This window comes from Zootoca vivipara, chromosome 5 (assembly GCF_963506605.1).
Source record: "Zootoca vivipara chromosome 5, rZooViv1.1, whole genome shotgun sequence".
NCBI lineage: Eukaryota > Metazoa > Chordata > Lepidosauria > Squamata > Lacertidae > Zootoca > Zootoca vivipara.
Genome location: NC_083280.1, coordinates 6,970,954 through 6,991,166, shown reverse-complemented (window position 1 = coordinate 6,991,166; position 20,213 = coordinate 6,970,954). Strand labels below are relative to the sequence as shown.

The following is a 20,213-nucleotide window of genomic DNA, read 5'->3' as shown; positions in this document are numbered from 1 at the left end:
CAACTATGCCCCCAGGACGCACAACCTGGGGTTTCAAGGGGATCTGCGTACCCCCGCAGATTCCCCCCCCCCTCCATAATGCCGGAGACCTCGGAGCCTGAGGTCTCTGCGCCTTCTTGCTCCGAGCGGTAGACCGGAAGTTTTATTAAAGATTTTCAAACAACAAAACCTTACAAAAATACAAAACACAAAAAATACAAAGTACAAAAAATATAAAAACAAAAATTCTAATTTATAACCCTTATTTCTAATCTATTGGCTTCCTCATTCCTCCTCCTTCTGCGATTCTTTACATATCATCTGTAGTAAACTCTAAATCTTATATAATTTCTAATTATTAACTTAATATTACCTTATTTCTCTATCTTTTACATCTTATCCTTTTATATTCTATCTATATCTTACTTCTTAATTAAATTATCATTAACTTCTAACAATACCTATTTCACACCATTGTATTAACTACAACCTCTATTTTATCTCCCTCACTTCCACTAATTCTAATCAATTATATGCTTGTTCTTTAAATAAATTTTAAATTGCTTCCAATCTTCTTCCACTGCTGCTTCACTCCGATCCCGGAGTCTCCCGGTCAACTCAGACAGTTCCATGAAGTCTATCAGCTTCTTCTGCCATTCATCCACTGTTGGTAGTTCTTCATTCTTCCAATTCTTTGCAAGTAGAATTCTTGCGGCTGTTGTGGCACACAGAAAGAAAGTAACATCCTTTCCCAGAAGTCTCTCACTTGGGGACACTGTCACTTGAGCTGTTCGGCAGTGGAATTTGCTGCCAAGGAGTGTGGTGGAGTCTCCTTCTTTGGAGGTCTTTAAGCAGAGGCTTGACAGCCATCTGTCAGGAATGCTTTGATGGTGTTTCCTGCTTGGCAGGGGGTTGGACTGGATGGCCCTTGTGGTCTCTTCCAACTCTATGATTCTATGATTCTATGACACGTCCACCACATGTGGAAGAAGGTTCCTTCTTGCTTCTTACATTTCCAACATTTATTATCTTGTTTATGATAAATCTTTGCTAACTTTACCGGAGTCAGGTACCATCTATACATCATTTTCATCAAATTTTATTTTAACACTGTACACGCAGTAAATCTCATATTATGCTTCCGAAGCCTTTCCCAATCTTCCACCATGATGTTATGTCCTACGTCATTTGCCCATTTAATCATCACACATTTTGTTTGCTCATCTTTTGTATGCCATTCTAATAGTAAATTATACATATTTGATAAATTCTTACTTTTTGAATCTAACAATTCTGTTTCCAATTTAGACTTTTTCATTTGAAAACCAACTTTTTTATCCATTTTATACCTTTCATTGATTTGATGATATTGTAACCAATCATTTACTCTACTCTTCAACACCTCATAAGGTTTTAACTTCATTTGATCACCTTCCTCCATTAGAATATCACTGTATTTCAACCATTTTGTTGACATATTCAATCTTTTCTGCGTCTTAGCTTCTGCCGGTGAAATCCACCTGGGTGTTTTGGGTTCTAGAAAATCTTTATACCTATTCCATATGTTATACAAGGATTTTCTAATAATATTACTTTTAAAGCCTTTATGGACCTTAACTTTATCATACCATAGATATGAATGCCAACCAAACGCATTATCGTGTCCTTCTAAGTCAAGAATATCATCATTATCTAGTACAAACCCTTAACCAGCAAAAGGCTGCTGCTTCGAAATACAACTTCAGATCTGGCAGGGAAAAGCCTCCTCTTTCCTTAACATCCGTTAAAAGTTTGTAGCCCCTTAGAGACCAACTAAGGTTGTTCTTGGTATTAGCTTTCATGTGTATCTGAAGAAGTGTGCATGCACATGTAAACGCATACCAAGAACAAGCTTAGTTGAGCTCTAAGGTGCTACTGGACAATTACACACACACACACACCCCACTTCTGGCACAACTGGACACCATGATTAGATGAGTAGGTTGGCAGAAGCTGGGACAGAGGAACGAGAGCTCATTCTGCCACACGGATTCAAACTGCCAAACTTCTAACCAGCATGCACAAGGGGCTCACTGTTTAGACCACAGCGCCACCCATGTCCCTCATGTAATGGAGCACGGAGAAGCAGGAGACCCTTGGGGTCTCTTCCAACCCTATAATTAAAGGTTCCATAAATTACCTGGGAAAATGTTGGTGGGGGAGAATGATCTTTCCAGACATGTAAGTCAAAAACTTTTATCTTATTTCAATAACATTTGCCTTCCAAAACTCACACCATAAACTCACTTTTAACTCTTTCCAGTATGAAACTGTTAAATAATTATGCTCCAACCTAGTGATCAAGAGAAGTCCTAGCTCTCCTCTCTCACCTTGGATATCTGGATGACTTGCCAGGAGGAGAAGTGCCCATTTCAGAGAACTGGTGGTTGTCTCTGTCCCTGCTACAAAGAGGTCAAAAATGCACTGAGCCAAGTTTTCTTCGTCGTAGGTGGACTGTGGGTCATTCTTGTTCTGGTGTTGAAAATGGAAAAAGTGATGTGTCATTTACACGCATTACAATGTGTCCTTCAGCACTTACTTTGTCGTTTCTCCACACAATTATTACCATACCACCCACACATGCTTCATGAGGGGTGGGGTGTCCTCTTACACTGCCTGGGGTGAAATGGGAAGGTGCTGCCACCACCACCCTACTGTTGCTGCTGCCTGCCTTACCTGGGTTGCACAGCAACAACAGGGAGCTCGGTGAGATCTTGAAAGATTTTGGTGAAATCTTGCCAGAAGCTGCCCCCTTTGCAGCTGGCTCGGCAGCACAACCCCAGAGATGCCTCCTGTTGGCATTCCACTGCCCAAGGCAGCTGCCACAGGCTGCTTCATGGGTGGGCCGGCCCTGTCCTTCATAGCTGGTTATGATAAGAAACCCACACACACTTTCCTGAATTTACAGCGGTAGCTGCTGGTGCTGCATTTCAGGATCTGTGGGTTGGTGTAATAATCCAACACTGGCATGAAGAGAGGGATCTAACGGAAACTCTGGAGGCAGATATTCCCCCACTTATTACCATACCACCCACATATGCTTCATGAGGGTTGGGGTGTCCTCTTACACTGCCTGAGGTGAAATGGGAAGGTGCTGCCACCACCACCACCCTAAATAGAGTATGTGACATTTTTGGTGAAATATGGTACAGTCATACCTTGGTTTAAACACGCTTTGGATTGAGTACTTTCAGTTTAAGTGCTCCGTGGACCCGTCTGGAACGCAATAATCCACTTTCCATTACTTTCAATGGGAAAGTTCACATCAGGTTAAGTACGCTTCAGGGTAAGTACGGACTTCCAGAACCAATTACAGTCATACTTCGGGTTAAGTACGCTTCAGGTTGAGTACTCTGTGGACCCGTCTGGAATGGATTAATCCATTTTCCATTACTTTCAATGGGAAGGTTCGCTTCAGGTTAAGTACGCTTCAGTTTAAGTACTCCGCGGACCATATGGAACAGATTAATCCACTTTCCATTAATTTCAATGGGAAAGTTCGCTTCAGGTTAAGTACGCTTCAGGTTAAGTACAGACTTAATTGTGTACTTAAACCGAGGTACCACTGTACTTACCACTAAACATATTTAACCATTCATTTGTCATCATGATAAGCATTGTTCTGAGAGGGAAGAATGAAAATATATTTTGTCCTTTCTAGTAGATGAAGATAGATGAGACAGGGATTTGAAGTCATACGCTAGTTTAAGAGCATTTTGTTTAGGATTTTCTGTTTTCTCAATCCACAGTTGAATGTCATATGAACACCAATCCAAAATAATTTATGTACAGAAGGAATCCTCTAAAGCACGGGTGTCAAACACAAGGCCCGGGGGCCAAATCCGGCCCGCCAGACCTCGTCATGTGGCCCGCCGAGCGCCCCAGCCAGCGGGACCCAGCAGCGGGACCTTGCTGCTGAAGCGCCGTGCCGACAAACAGCTGGGCCCGGGGGGGGGTAGAAAGGCGGCCGGAGCAGCGCCGCACGGAGTCCCGAGCCTCTGGGACGCAGCAGTGCTCTGTAGCACTTTGAATCCTCCTCCTCCTGCCACGGCTCGGCGCCTGGAAACGGCTGCTGCTGCTGCTGCTGAAGCACAGACAAAGCACCCAGCAGCGCCGTGCGGAGGAGGAGGATTCAAAGTGCTACAGAGCACTGCTGCGTCCCAGAGGCTCGGGACTCTCCGCACGGCGCTGCCAGGCACTGACCCGGCAAGCCGCCTCCTCCTCCTCTTGCCTCACGAACGTGCAACTCTGAGGCTTTACGCACTTCTCCTAAAACGGACACCCGCTGCCTCACGCTGCACGGGAAATGCTTTTTGCCCCTGGGTCCCTTCGCGCTCTTTTCTGGCGCTGAATCAAGGCGGCGACCCCCCCTTCCCTTTCTTTCTTCCTCTCTCTCGTTCTTATTCTTTTTTTCCCTCTCCTTCCTTCCTTCTTTATCTCTGTCTTCTCTCCCTCTTTCTTTTTCTTTCCTTCTTTCTTCCTTCCTTCCTTCCTTTCTTCCTTCTGTCCTTCCCATCTTTCTTCCTCTCCCTCATTCTTATTCTTTCTTTCCCTCTACTTCCTTCCTTATTTCTCCCTTTCCGTCTTCCCTCCCTCTTTCTTTTTCTTTCCTTCTTTATTCCCTTCCTTATTTCCTACTCTTCTTTCTCTCCCCTCTTTCCTTCCTTCCTCTCTCCCTCCCACTCCCTATTTTCTTCCTCCCTTCCTCCCTCCCCTCCCCTCCCTCTCCCTTTCCTCAGAAACATAGGATGCTGCTTTATACTTCTGGCCCTTAAACCCTGGAACCAGGAGAGCAGCTCCCGTGAGTCAACCTCAGCCAGTCCCTTTGGTGAAGGGTGGTGGCTCACTGGCAGAACATCTGTCCTGCATGCAGAAGGACCCCAGCATCTCCAGGTACTAGTAGCTCTGCAAAGGTCCTGCATGAAACCCTAGAGAGCCTCCACCACCCAGTGCAGTTACCAAAAATCATTTTTCAATAAATTGTACAATAATTGTACATTTGAATATCTACTTGCCTTTATTCTGACTATGTTTCTGCTTTCAGAGCTAGTTATTACTTACATTGTTACAAAAAACAGTAATAATTGAATGCAGTGACAATAATTTATAATAATAAAGAGTGGACACATAGTCCTATAGATACAACCGGCCCTTTGAGGGTGACCAAACTGCTGATGCGGCCCCCGATGAATTTGAGTTTGACACCCCTGCTCTAAAGCAAGACCCATTAACACACTTAATTTCCATTCCGTTAATTTCACATTTCCTAGACATTTCTATAGATGCTTATGGATGGATGTCAACCCACTTTAGCAACTAAACTGACTATGAGAAATATTTTTTGGGGGGGGACGGGGACGGGACTCAATGCCATTTTCAACTGAGATTCAGGAAAAATGATGCTTGTTTCCAGGCAAGAGATTAGTATTCACTTATAACAGGGAATATAATGATTCCTTGGATGAGCAGTATTCAGCTTCAAAGCTGATACTTACTTTCTCCATCTGAAGCAGATAGAAATCAATGAGATCCTGTGGCTCATGCAGAGTCTGATTCTCCTTATGCTTCTCTATCTCCTCCTTTGCAAATGAACGCACAATGTCTGCATAGAACAAGGCCTTCTTGTGGGGCCCTGGGAGATGTTTCATGAGCCATGGGAGCATTTCATAAAGCTAAAGGAAAGAGAGCAGAAATGCAGTCTTTACCATGAGGAAGCTTGGTCACACTGTTTGTGCTTTGGATTAGAAGTTAATAAAACATGATCTGCATTCTTCTTCAGGGCTAGCATATTAGTTTGAGTCTCACTAAGAAGAAGGAAGGTGTCTGTATCTTCTCTGGAATCCCACAATGATTGGATTCTGTGAATTATCCCTAGCTGAAAATGTGAAAGAAAACTATGGCTCAAAATATTTTTTCCAGCCCCCAGGCATCATTCCAAAACTAGGCACAATTGCGGGACCGCTCCTGGAACAAGTTAGTGGCCTTTTCTGGTAGGTGGAGAATGCAAGTAAGCTTGCATTTAAAAGCAAATTTGCCTAATACACAAATGGAAAGACATCCTTTTTCAAAATGTATACTTCTCCCATTTTTTAATTATTAATTGTATTTTTTAAAATCCTCCAGTTTTCCAGTCAAGTAATTTTGATCTTTCATCACAAAAAACTAAACCTTGAAGAAAACTAAACCTTTCTCCTCCCTTGTTTTTTCATTAAAGATCAATTATTTACATTTTCTGAATACATAAGGAGCTAAAAAATAAAATTTGGACCAATATAAAGCAATGTTAAAAACTGAGATATGAAGGCTCTGAGCTAAATGGCACCTTAAACCTAGATTATGGGTCCTTAAACCTAGATTATGGGTGCAGCAACAGAATGTTCCTTTTTAATAAAAAGAATACAAAGCTGAAAATGAATGAACTGCAGCTAAAATCTTATATTCATTTTTCACATGGTCTAGTCCTCATCTGAAGACTGCAGAAAACAAAGCCATGCTTCCCCCACCTGACACCCTAATATTCTTAAGAGTCTCTCTTCTCAAGTCTTCAGAAAGTGGGGAGGCAGAATAAGGTCCCCTTTTCCTTACATTCTGCAGTTTTAATCTGAAATCTTAGTCTTAGTGCTGTGCCCACAGCCCAGAAACTGCTCACGCTAATAAAATTCCTTTTTGCTAAATGCGCCTAGAATGCTGATATAAACTTGTCTGTTGTTTCCCAGTCAAGTGATGCTTACAAAAATGCAAATGCAAATGATATGAGGAAACCTCAGTACATTGAAGGTGGGGGAAACCGCAAAAGCGCTGCGGAGCCCTGAAATAAATCCCAAATCGGGCGTTTTGGGGACCTGGCGATCTGGCAAGCAACAACAGCAAGCTCCCTTCTCCCTGGTAAGCTCCTTTTTGGAGCCCCAAGAGCGAGGGTTGGAGCCGTGGTGCTGTGGATCCAACACTTCCGTCAAGAGCCCGAAGCTTCGCTGTCAGTAAAGCACCAGCAGTCAATTCTTCAAACGTCCTATTTAAAGACTGTTAAGAAATCCGTGAGTACAGAATTTATTTGGGAAAGATTTGGACAATTTGGTCACGGAAATGGAGTCAAATTAATGGTGGTCACTCCCTTCCGCTGGATGAAAGTGAAACCAGTGACGGAGGAGCTGCAGTCATGATTTTGCAAATTGATTTTTGCTTTTTGAACTTCTCTAAGGTAGTTTGCATGACTCCCCTCTAGGCAGGGATAGAGGGGGTGCATTAGATCTTTGTTTCCCTGCGAAGAGAATTATTTGCCTGTTAAAGAGCCGTCTATTCTTTCAGAAATGACCCTCCTTCCAGAGAGCGAGGCACCATTGTGACGTAACAATCAGACTGGTACTTTGTTGCTTTCGGTTTCCGCACTGCAGTCAAAAGCCAGTACAAGTGTCAAAAGGAATAAAAGGAATAAACTCCTGCAGTATCTATTTAATTATCCTTCCTAGCCTTGTTGGAAAGACTGGATATAAAGTTTCCTTCTAATATAGACTTTGTTTCTTCTTCAGCAAGAGACTTTTGGAATTGAATCTGCCCTGTTATTCTGACCCTGAAAAGCACAGCTGGGTCCTTGTTTGACTATTGCTTATTTTGGGATTTATTCACAAGGCTTCTCAGTTGTGACCTTGAAGTTGTTTATGAGCTATGGCCTCTGGTACAAGGTCAAAAGGAGAAAGGAAAGATTCTATATTTTTGCCTTATTAACAGAAATTAAGCAAAATAGAGAGGAAATTAGAGGAAATAAAGAGAAATTGGAAAGACCTTAAAGAGGAAGGTTTGATGCTCTGGATGGATAAAGCTTTTAGATTCGGACCAAGAAGCAAGAAGCAATCAGATTGTCTATGATTGATTGATAGTTTTAAAAAACTAAAGAACAGAGATAAAATCATTGGCCTACATTAGACAAAAAAAATCTCAAAATACAAGACCAACCAATTGTTTTGTTTAAAGAGATTCCCAAATACTTCTTGAATTATGCCAGCAATATTCAGATCTTGCAAGTGCTCTTAGAAAGAATAATATTTTTTTCCACTGGGAATTCCCGCAAGGCCTCTCTTTTAAATACTTGGGCAGCAAACAAAGAATAAGGTCAGCAGAGGAAAAAAGAAAGTTCACCGAGAAGAACCGAGAGTTTGAATCTGAGTATAAATCTCTAGTGCCAGAGGCTGGAACAGGACTGGAAGCAGGACCAGGGGCAGCGGAATAAACTTTTGAGATTGACTTAAATCCAAGATGGCGCTGAGGTGGTGGCTGCAGGGGCCTCACTATGGACGCCATCATGATTGCCACTGCTAAGTGGGCAGAGAGTAGACACATTTATGTTTCCATGGTGGCAACAAAGCTATGTAATTCCCTTCTTGAGAAGATTATTTTGTTCCCCTCTGTTCCCCTTGGTGGGCTCTAGATGACCTGTTTGGAAGGTCATTGTTCCATTCTTATCCCACCTTTCCTCCAAAGAGTCTCCTGTGGTGGGCAAAGTCTTCTTACTCTCTCTCTCTCTTTTCATCTCAATGATAATCATGAGAAACTGATCAGGCTATGAGATAGTAAGTGGCCCTTTTCTCAGATCAATTTCAAAATACTGATTTGTGGTATTAAGGCTCTTAGGAGACCTGTTTGGCTTAGTAGGAATGAAAGTGACTACTCACAACATGAACAACACTGAATATAAATGTTAGGACAAAATTCATGGCTTCCACCAGCTTCTGGAACCGTTCATCTTCAAGAGCAAACCGGTGCCCAAAAGCCACAGCACATATCACATTGGAGACTGAATTACTGATGGGCATGGAGGGGTCAAGTGGCTGTCCTGCAAAATAAAGTTATACTTGTAAGGATTCAGCAACTCTTGCCCCTCCCAATCAGCCCCCTCGGTTGAGAATGGCAAGAGCAGTGAAACCTTTCTGCAAAATTAGACAAAACCAAAACTGGTGGAGCTACCACCACTTCCCTATGCCCACCAAGCACCTTAGGAGGAGAGACCAAGGAATAAATCCCCTGCCTTATACCAGGTTGCAAGGCTCTTAGTCTCTTTTTAGAGACGCAGACAGAAATTCAACTGGTAAGGTTTTCCAGTTACAAAACTATGGCTCACTTTACCGTGACACCAACAAAAGATTACTCAAAGAGGTTTCAGTCCTAAAACCCAGGCTCACTTTACCGTGACCCCAACACCCTGGCACACTTTACCGTGATGCCAACAAAAGATTAATCACAAAGGTTTCTGGCACACTATTCTGTGACTCCCACAAAAGCTTAAACACAGACGTTTCTGACCCACTTTACCGTGCGGCCAAAAAAAGAACAACCAATCACAAAGGTATCTGAAGAAGTGTGCATGCACACGAAAGCTCATACCAAAATAAAAACTTAGTTGGTCTTTAAGGTGCTACTGAAGGAATTTTTTTATTTTACTTCAATCACAAAGAGATAGGCAAAACTCTGGCTCACTTTACCGTGACGCCAGGGCAAGAACAATCAAAGAGGTAGGTGACAAAATGGCTTAGGGGCTATATTTATCCCCCCCCCCCCAGCAAAACACACAAAACAGAAAGGCAGTTTTCATTTTCCAAGATTTATTCAAAAAGTAAAACAAGACAGCTTAAAAATGGTGCACATTTCTTTAACAAGTTACAAACTAGAAAAATAATAAAATATATAGTATCACCAACTCATACATATGAACCAGTAATAATTCAGAAATCCAGCAGAGGTTTAACGTTGGTAGTATGGCAGAGTGTCAGCAGACACTCCCTTCTGGCAGCCCCCATGCTGATCAGGGTCTTTGGCAAGATGCAATTTGCAATTTGCAAAGTTCCATTACCAAGGCAGCTATTCTTATCCAAATTGCCCCCTCGTGGGCTTCCGTTTTTAAACAAATCAAATTATTGTATTAATAATAATAATAGGAGCCCTCCAATGATACTAGGGCTAAAACATAACAAAAGGCACACATCCATTGCAGGTGGAGAACGTGCCTGTTCTGTTCTAACCTAGTCCACATCCTCCCCTCCACATACCACCGGCAGCTCTATTCACAGCTAATCAGATAGCAGTCTGGGGCCTCTTTATGGCCCAAGGCAGTTCAAATCACCATCTTCAGGCAAAACGAGGGGGGGGGGGGGAGAAAGGCCATTTGTAAAAGAGACCAGTTTGTATTCCTGAAACAGGGATTTTCACCCTTTCCCCACAATGCCTCACAATACATGAACCAATATTTCTATTCTATAATTCTTATTTCCGTGACAATACTAATGTGAGTTCAGCTGCTCCTGTTCATACTGAGAGTGGGATTTCATGGTAGCCAAGAGAAACTGCTGCAATCTCCATTAGGAACCAAGAAAAGCATATCACATTCCTTTCTAAAATGGACAGAGGTAGTACACAAATATATCTTCATATGCCGGCTCAACACCATCACCCATCATCACATACCCTTTGAACGTGCAAAAACCTCCACGAGCTGCTGGGCCTCCTCCACTATTTGGTGCTCCATGCCTTTCTTCCCCAGGCCCAGCTTCCGCATAGTAACTACCCCAAACTTTCTCTGTTGCCTCCAGGTGTGACCATTTGATAATACAATACCTATGGAAAATCAATGAGAAATTATTACTTACAGAAATCAATGTAAAAAGTTGCCATCTCAGAAGAAACAATGTTTACTGAAGTTCATGCCCTTGCATGTAAGAACTATTTAGTCTCTCTAAAGCAAAGAATTACAAGATGATTCAGAAAGGATTCTGGGTACATATTGGAGGGAATTTAGAGGGGGGGGGAATCTATTAAGCTTCTGGTGATGCTATTGGGAAAAGAATGGAAGTGGTGGAAATGGAAGTTCTTTTCTTTTTCTCTTTCTAAATTTCCCTACAGGAAATGGGATCACAAGATATAAAACTGGGTGTAAAAAAAATGAATATACAAGTAAATAACTATGGAGTATTTTAAAATAAATGACTTCAGAGGAGAGTTTCCTGTTTAAAAATGAAGGAGTTATTGTTTTTAAACATGGAGGAATGGTTGGAATTGGGGGGGAGATAAAATCATCATACAGGATTGGAAGAGGACTATTCTTGACATTTATCTTGACTATTCTTGACATTTATCTTGACATATGTCTAGGGCTGAAGGTGGGCAAAAATATCACCTAGCAACAAGGAACAGCTGGATATTATTCTGGAATACAGTTGGATATCATACTGGAATGAAGACTTAAAATATTTTGAATATATATAATTTACAGAAGAATAATCAGAAGTTGTCTTTATTTATTTCTCTCTTTCACTGTTCACGTTTTAATTATTACAGTGGTACCTCGGTTTAAGTACACAATTGGTTCCGGACGTCTGTACTTAACCTGTTCCAGGTGGGTCCGTGGAGTACACAACCTGAAGCGTACTTAAACCAAAATATGAGTGTAATTGGTTCTGGAAGTCTGTACTTAACCTGAAGCGTACTTAACCTGAAGCGAACTTTCTCATTGAAAGTAATGGAAAGTGCCTTAACTTGGAATGCTAATGGGCTTAACTCTCAAAGTAAAAGGAACCAGATTCATCATGTGTTAATAAAACAGAATTTAGATGTGATTTGCTTACAAGAAACACATGTGAAGAGGACGCACAGAAAACTTCTGTCAGGAGTATGGGCAGAAGTCAGGCCTGTGGTGCTTTGCAGGACTGGAGCCTGCCTCAGCTTGTGCTGGAGAAGCAAGGCGTGGCCACACAGGTGAAGACCTCAGCTTGTGCTGGAGAGGCAAGGAGTAGTCACCCAGGTGGGGCCACTTGATATTTCACTGCACCTGGTGGCAGGAGCTGGGAGGGATAAAAGCTCAGCATTTCCCTTCAGCTCTTTGCCACAGCAACGCTATCCCTGCCTGGTTGCATCTGGCCTCCTGCTCCTTGGACCCTCGCCTTGTTGTCGCCTTGCTCCTCGATCCTTGGACCTTCGCCTTGCTTCTTGTTCCTTGGACCCTCGCCTTGTCAACGCCTTGCTCCTCGACCCTTGGACCTTCGCCTTGCTTCTTGTTCCTTGGACCTTCGCCTTGCTTCTTGTTCCTTGATCCTTCGCCTTGCTCCTTGCTCCTGGGACCCTTGCTTTGCCTTCGCCTTGCTCCTCGACCCTTGGACCTTCGCCTTGCTTCTTGTTCCTTGGGCCCTCGCCTTGTCGACGCCTTGCTCCTCGACCCTTGGACCTTCGCCTAGCTTCTTGTTCCTTGGACCTTTGCCTTGCTTCTTGTTCCTTGAGCCTTCGCCTTGCTTCTTGCCCCGTGGACCTTCGTCTCTGCCTTGCTCCTTGACCCTGCAACTGCCTGCTGCTGGACCCTCAGCCCTGCACCTGTCCCTGCTTCTTCACCACCATCTTGCCTCTGGTCCTGACGCCCACCGACCAGACCATGACAACTTCTGATAAACAAGAAATTAGGACAAGCTTACATATCATCTGACAAAGTAAAAAAATAGAGGAGTGGTAATTTATGTGAAAGACTATTTGGAATCTAAATTGATGTTTAAAGATGAAGAAGGGAGATATGTTGCAATTGAAGTAACAGTGCAAGGCGAAAGAGAGCTATTTTTTGGAATCTATGCACCGAATGATGCGAAGGCCAAATTCTTTAAAAAGATCCACGATGTCTTATTGGACTATATGGACTATAAAATTGTAATGATGGGGGATCTGAATGGAGTAGTCTCAACCCTGATGGACAGATCTCAGAGACAGAAAATTACAAATGAAGGGAGTTTACCAAAGACGTTTTTTGAGATGGTAGATAATTTTGATATGATAGATGCTTGGAGAACAAAAAACCCATTGGAAAAAGATAGTACTTTTTATTCAGATTCCCCAAAATCGGTTGTTTCGTTTGGATTACATATGGATATCTAGAGAACTGGCCCCGAGAATAACACAAGTTCAAATTTGCCCAAGGACTTGTTCTGACCACAATGCTGTAAGTTTAGACTTAAAGTTATCCCTACAAGGCTCTTTTAGATGGAGGATGAACAATGTTTTGATGAGAAATGATGAGGTGGTAAAGAAGGCCCAAAAAAACCCTAAAGGACTAATTTGAATACTGAACTAGATAAAAGGGTAATTTGGGACGCAAGTAAGGCTGTCATGAGAGGTTTCTTGATCCAGCAGAATGCAATTAGAAAGAAGCAACAACGTGAGAAAAAAAGATACTATATTGTCGCAATTGAAAGAGAAAGAGAGAAAATTGAGATCTGATCTGAAAAACCAGCAGATTCAAAAACAATTAAATTATTGCAAGTTCAGTATTCTCAATTAATAAATCAAGAAATAGAATGGAAGGTTAAAATGATGAATCAAAGGACATTTGAATCTGCAAATAAATGTGGGAAATTACTATCATGAAAGCTGAAGAAGAGACAAAAATTAAATACGATCACAAGTGTCAAGATGGAAGAGAATCATACAGAGCCCGACAGAGATAAGGAAATGTTTTCAGAATTATTATAAACAGCTCTACAAAAAGGAAAAAGAACAAGTGGATAAAATAGAACAATTCTTGGGCAAAAACAGATTGCAAAAGATTCCAATTGAAAAGAGAACCCTACTCAATTATAGAATAACAAATCAAGAAGTGGAATTTGCTATACACCAACTGAAAATTGGCAAGGCACCAGGACCAGATGGATTGACATCAAAATATTATACAACATTGAAAGATTGGTTAATAGAACCATTGGTGGATGTCTGCAACAAAATTTTATGAGGGGACAAAGACCTGGAGAGATGCATATGTAACTCTGATTCCAGAGCGCGCAACCCCAGAGTCGGTCACGACTGGACCTAATGGTCAGGGGTCCCTTTACCTTTACCTAATCAACCAAAGCTTCACCTGTGCTGAACCCATTTCTTCATACACCCCAAAAAATGTGTCATTTGAGGACATGAGGACTAGCCACTCTGAATGAAAACAATATCCAGTGGGAATAATCCAACTGGGAAAGGAGTCACTGCTTTTTCTCTCATTAACTTTTGCGGGCTTGCAAGTGCAACAACTTAAATTGGCTCAGAGTTACAATTCTACTAACCGCAGCGATTTTCAGCCTTTAACCTAATTTTAAGGGAGCGGCTTATATTCAGGTATCATCTCCCCCCCTTGAATTTTAAACGTGTGGCCAATTTGTGGGTGCGGTTTATATTCCGGCCAATACAATGGTGGTATTATTATTATTATTATCATCATCATCATCATCATAATCAAACCTTGGTTGTCGAATGTAATCCGTTCAACTGAGGCACGGCTTCCGATTGGTTGCAGGAGCTTCCTGCACTCAAGTGGAGGCTGTGTCGGATGTTCGCTTCCAAAAAAACATTTTAAAAACAGAGCATTTACTTCCAGGTTCTTCCACCTTCGGGAGCCAAAATGTAAAAAAATGGAGGCATTCAAGATATGAGGTTTCACTGTATTTATTATTACATTTATATCCCACTCATCCTCCCAGAGGAACCGGGGGCTGAAAAGAAGCAAAACTGAGAAAGATCTAAACTGAAAAGCTTATTGGAAGAGGATATACTGATCTCAAGTTGTATAGGCTGTTTGTTCAACCTGCATTTTTTTTGTCAGTCACTGCTTCAAGGGAAGCCCCAAATCAGCTATAATCAGCCTGGAGTGCATGGATAACAGTAGTTAGGCTATCCTGATCCAGAAACTCCTTTCGCTGTCTTACTAGCCAAAGCTGCCTTGCTAGGTGAATCTGGTAGAAGGCACTGAGGTCACCTGGGCCTGTAGCAGCCAAGTTGGATCCAGGAGCACCCCGAGTCTATGAACCTGTTCTCTCAGGGTTGAATCCTGACAAGACAGAAGTACTGTTTGTGGGGGACAGGAGGCGGGCAGGTGTGGAGGATTCCCTGGTTCTGAATGGGGTAACTGTGCCCCTGAAAGACCAGGTGCGCAGCCTGGGAGTCATTTTGGACTCACAGCTGTCCATGGAGGCGCAGGTCAATTCTGTGTCCAGGGCAGCTGTCTATCAGCTCCATCTGGTACGCAGGCTGAGACCCTACCTGCCTGCAGACTGTCTCGCCAGAGTGGTGCATGCTCTAGTTATCTTCCGCTTAGACTACTGCAATGCGCTCTCCGTGGGGCTACCTTTGAAGGTGACTCGGAAACTACAACTAATCCAGAATGTGGCAGCTAGACTGGTGACTGGGAGCGGCCACCGAGACCACATAACACCGGTCTTGAAGGATCTACATTGGCTCCCAGTACATTTCCGAGCACAATTCAAAGTGTTGGTGCTGACCTTTAAAGCCCTAAATGGCCTTGGTCCAGTATACCTGAAGGAGCGTCTCCACCTCCATCATTCTGCCCGGACACTGAGGTCCAGCACCGAGGGCCTTCTGGCGGTTCCCTCGTTGCGAGAAGCCAAGTTGCAGGGAACTAGGCAGAGGGCCTTCTCGGTGGTGGCGCCTGCCCTGTGGAACACCCTCCCAACAGATGTAAAAAAGGAAAACAACTACCAGACTTTTAGAAGACATCTGAAGGCAGCCCTGTTCAGGGAGGCTTTTAATGTTTAATAGATTATTGTGTTGTATTTTTCTGTTGGAAGCCGCCCAGAGTGGCTGGGGAGACCCGACCAAATGGGCGGGGTATAAATAATTTATTATTATTATTACTATTATTATTATTATTATTAGGGGGAATTCAACCCCATCCATAGCAGTAAACTGAACAATTGTCTAGACTCCAACCACCATGCCTCCATCTTACCAGAATTCAGACTCACTTTATTGGCCCTCATCCAGCCCACCACCTCATTCAGCCCATGCAGGCAGCAGTCCAGGGCTTGCATGGGGTCTCCAGATTCAGATGCTATAGAGCAACAGTATAATATAATCATAGAACTGCAGAGTGCAAGGGTATTAGTGGATCTTTATACCGATCCCCACAGCAGACACCCTGCAGGACTGTGGAGCCTCAGTGCACTGGGTCAGGAACAGAAACTTGATGAAGAGTAACTTAAACTCTAGTTGCTTTATTATGTACAGCAGAGCAAAAAAGCAAAGCAACGTATTTACAGCTCTCTCACCAGTAACAATCTCCAGACTCACTCCAACAATTCTAACCTCGTCTCAATAACTCTGCAGTAGCATACTGCTTATCAGGGAAATCAGCAACCAATCACAACCTGTTGCTAGATCTTTGAAGCTGCTGATTGCTTCTGCAAAGCTGCCTTAGCTTTTAACACATTAACAAAGGGACCCTGAGAGTCATGTGGTATTTAGCTGTGCATCTTTGCTTCTTATGGAATTGCTACTCCTTGTAACCTGTGGCTTGGCAAGGTACCAATCTGATGTAAGCATCAAAACCTTCAGCAGAAAGAACTCTGAGTTGAAGCTCTTCATCCAGCACTGAGGGCCAGGATAGTAAATGCATTACAATTGCAACAGGCAACAAACTTCTACCTGTAGTTTAATCTAACCACAATTGCTACTTCCACAGAGCACTTGGAGTTGCCATCCATATTGAATAAAATATGGGGAGGTAAGCAAGTGAGCCCCACTTCGCACAATCAATCACATGATGTGGCTCACACCCACCATTAGAATGGCAATTGCCATGAACTTAGAGGGAGCCTGGTGGTCCCCTCAAATATTTTAGGGGGCGCTGAAGGGACCTCAGCCCCTAGTTCTTCACCCCTAGGTAACCCATTTCCTGTTGAGTGCAACAATAATAGAGAACCATTTTTCTGGTCAGCCCTTTAAAATGTTTTCTCTTGGGGAAATACCAATAGAAATTCTTATTCTTCACTACTTACCCTTTGAGTCAAATGTGTTTTTATTTAGGGGGGAGGTCTGTGGGTCTGAACACGCAAATACCAGTAGACATTCTTATTCTTCACTACTTACCCTTTCCTTTTGCCATAGTCATGACGAACGGAGTCTGTGGTCGCTCCTCTAATTCTTCCGAGTGGTCTATGAGAGCTTCTTTCACTGCTTGGAATCCAGAAAGTACTACAATGGGTAGATGTCCCATCCATAGTGTGAAAATATTTCCATGTTGCTTTCCCAGCTACCATTTGGTTCAAAAGAGAGGAGAGGAATGATGAGTTCAAAAACGCAGTTGGATATTTCAGCTAAATACGACAGCTTCAGTCTCCCTCATCTTATCATCTTTTCCCCTCCTCCCCTCCCTCCCTGCCTCCCTCCCTCCCTGCCTCCCATGGGCGTAGGCAGGGGGGGCAGGAGGGGGCAATTGCCCCCCCTAGAAGCAGGGCCACTGGCCAGCCTGCCCCACTGCCCGCCCGGTGCCGTCTCCCTTCTCCCTGGCTGGCTGTGGGGCGGGCGGCGGGAAAGCACCAGAGCCGCGCAAAGCGTTTGGCTGGCTTTCCCTCCCTCCGCCCCACAGCCAGCAAGGGAGAAGGGAGACGTCCCTTCTAGCCGGCTGGCTGTGGGGCGGGCGGAGGGAAAGCCAGGCAACCGCTTTGCGCAGCTCTGGGGCTTTCCCTCCACCTGCCCCAGCGATTGCAGAGGGGGAGGAGGGAGTCGGAGCAGCCCGATTTCGGGCTGATCCTGGCTCCCCCTCGTCCCTTCCTATCGCGGAGGGGGAGGAGGGAGTCGGAGCAGCCCGATTTTGGGCTGCTCCGATGTGGCCCCGCCCCTTGGCCCCGCCCCTTGCTCCCCGCCCCTTGCCCCCCCTGATTTTCATCCTGGCTACGCCCCTGCTGCCTCCCATAATTCTAACCCATTTGTTTTACTCCCTCCTGCCCATGTGGCCCCTGCCTAGGATCAGCGCAGCAGAGGCACTTCATGGTGACCAGCCCTCCAAAGACAGACAAGTAGATGCACAAGTCATTGCCAGAATATGATCTTGCCACAATTATTTTGAGTGCAGGGATGTGGAAACTGTAGTCCACCAGATGCTTGTGAACTGCAACTCCCACCATTGTTGACTATTGACCATGGTTGTTTGGGCAGATGGGCATCATAGTTTAAAACATCTGGAGGGTACCAGGCTGCCATAGGCTGGGCTAGAGCACTGGGTCAGGTTTCAGACCCACGGTGAATCACAACAGGAGCATCGCCACCATACAAATATATGGTAAAGAATTAAGACGATACATGTCTGGGCTACAGATTATTACCAATTCCAATGTTTTAAAAGGTAATATGTTCATATCTGATGGTTAAGTAATTTATATTTTTTGAAGAGTTTTCACAGATGCAGTTGGTGCTTTCTAAATGACTCTTTGGAGCTGATTTCACAGCCCTGGCCTTGTAATCTTGGTGAGAGTATTTCCTGGAGATTAGCATTTGCTCTAGGCTTGCCATACATCATTTTTGGTTTCCAAAAATATGGCAACCCTAGTTTACTGTAGAGATCCGTTAAGAGGAATTTGGTACATTATTCTTTAAATTGTTTTTAGAGGTGCTTCTAGTTTGAGTAAACAAGATGAAAACTTCCCCAGGTGTAATGGCTTGGCTCTCTTCCACACACACGAGACAACTCAGGCAGTTAATTATTTCAGATTTGTTAGTCAAATAAAAGCCCCGGTCGGAGCTCACCTATTCTCCGTCATCCTCAGATAGCACAGTTGCCAGGACTGAGCTCTGCCCACTTTTCCTCCAACAGGAAAACCCCCACCTTCTCTTCCTGTCCGTTTTGTGCTTCTCGGACAGTTTCATGATTCTATGAGATTTTGGAGAGGGCACTCCTTGTATTCCTGTGTTTGTGTCACTGTCTGAGCTGACAAGTTGCATTCTTTCCCTATGGCCAGAGATCCATTTACTGCTGCTCCCTGGTGCTGCTTCTCCCTCCCCTCTGCATTCAACTCTTATCAGTTCTCTCTCTATGCCTGCGTTCTCATTCCCTGTCAGTGAAGGAACATCGCTGACAGCAGGCTTAAGAAATTAAATACCACATGCAGGTTAGTACCTATGAGAGGCTGCCATGAATGAATGCTGAGGACCTATGTGGTCAGTCTTTTTTTTAATAAATAATATTTTATTCTTTTTTTCCATATAGAAAGTTACATTTGTTACTCAATAAATTTGTTCTCTCCTCCTTCCTCAGTTTAACAGTATCCAATACAATAAATATTTTTGATCAGTAATTTTTAATGCGTATTTTCAACTTTTATATGGTTTTGGGCTTTTCAGTATTAATAATAATATCCTTTATATTATTGCTATTATTTGTATTGCTTACAGCTGCTGACAACGCAGGCTTATGGCATTTACCATGTTAACCCATGCTATTGTTTAAGGTTCAATATCACAGTTGTTGGGGAAAATAGATAAAACAATTGCTGACACCAGACTGACTTATTACTAAGCAATAAGTACCTGAACGAGAGTATTTTCATGAATCTTGAATCCAAACAGCCATATGGCTCCCACGAGAGGAAGCTGGAGAGGTCCTGGAGGGTAATGCCTGCGTGACCAAAGCTGTTTCAGGTAGTGCAGAATCAGAAGCGCCACCAGCAGAGCAATAAAAAATGTCCATATCTCCATCCTTCTCTTGCTGTCTCTTTCTCCTTAATTCTTTCTAGGATGTCTGGTCAGGTTCAACTCTCTTTCTCTAAGGAGTTTTTGCTTTCCTCAGAGACATCAGCAGTACTCTCTTTTTATATAAGCTCAGTAATTAAAAACAAATAAGCAACAAGAGTTGTGACACCATTTCCAAGGAACCTTGCCATGTGATTGCAAGTCATGTAACACAATCTAACACTATAATCATTCTTATATGGGTCACGCAAATGAGAGGATGTGTGATTAATATAAATTGTAATTCGAATTCAAGCTATCTTAAGACTGATTTTGTGACAAAAATATTTGCGAAAGAATATTGTATTCATAAAATAAAAAATAAATATGAGAAAAGCCCCGCTGGATCACACCAAAATCCTCTCCAGTTCAAATAGAGGGGATTACCTCTGTTCTCCCTTGAATAGTGCATAGAGCTGGAGGAGGAATTTGAAAGAGTGATAGTCTTTCCTGCTTCCTCTTTCTGATCTACAGTATATGTACTGGATCCAACTTTTACCCAGACTCTTAGGAAAAGCCAAGTGTGCATGTGCACTCTCTCTCTCTCTCTCTCTCTCTCTCTCGGAGGGGGTTCATCTGGGAGAGTGAGGACTCACCCAAATGCACGGTGCCTGCTTGGAAGTGGAAGAGTAACACCCCTGAATAATTTCACTCCTTATAAAATTAGTTCT

At 43.3% G+C, this 20,213-nt stretch overlaps 1 protein-coding gene across 1 annotated transcript in view; it reads right to left on the bottom strand.

The window, feature by feature from the left end:
• Positions 1-19,791, bottom strand: part of LOC118078446 (cytochrome P450 2J6) — a 71,934-nt gene extending 52,143 nt beyond the window's left edge. The window contains exons 1-6 of the mRNA XM_060274309.1: positions 19,342-19,791; positions 16,906-17,068; positions 10,471-10,620; positions 8,685-8,845; positions 5,514-5,690; positions 2,349-2,490 (exon numbers count right to left, since the gene is read on the bottom strand). Of these exons, the coding sequence (XP_060130292.1) occupies positions 2,349-2,490; positions 5,514-5,690; positions 8,685-8,845; positions 10,471-10,620; positions 16,906-17,068; positions 19,342-19,509 (961 nt within the window). The 5' untranslated portion in view covers positions 19,510-19,791. The remainder of the gene's footprint in view (positions 1-2,348; positions 2,491-5,513; positions 5,691-8,684; positions 8,846-10,470; positions 10,621-16,905; positions 17,069-19,341) is intronic.
• Between the last annotated feature and the right edge of the window lie 422 nt (positions 19,792-20,213).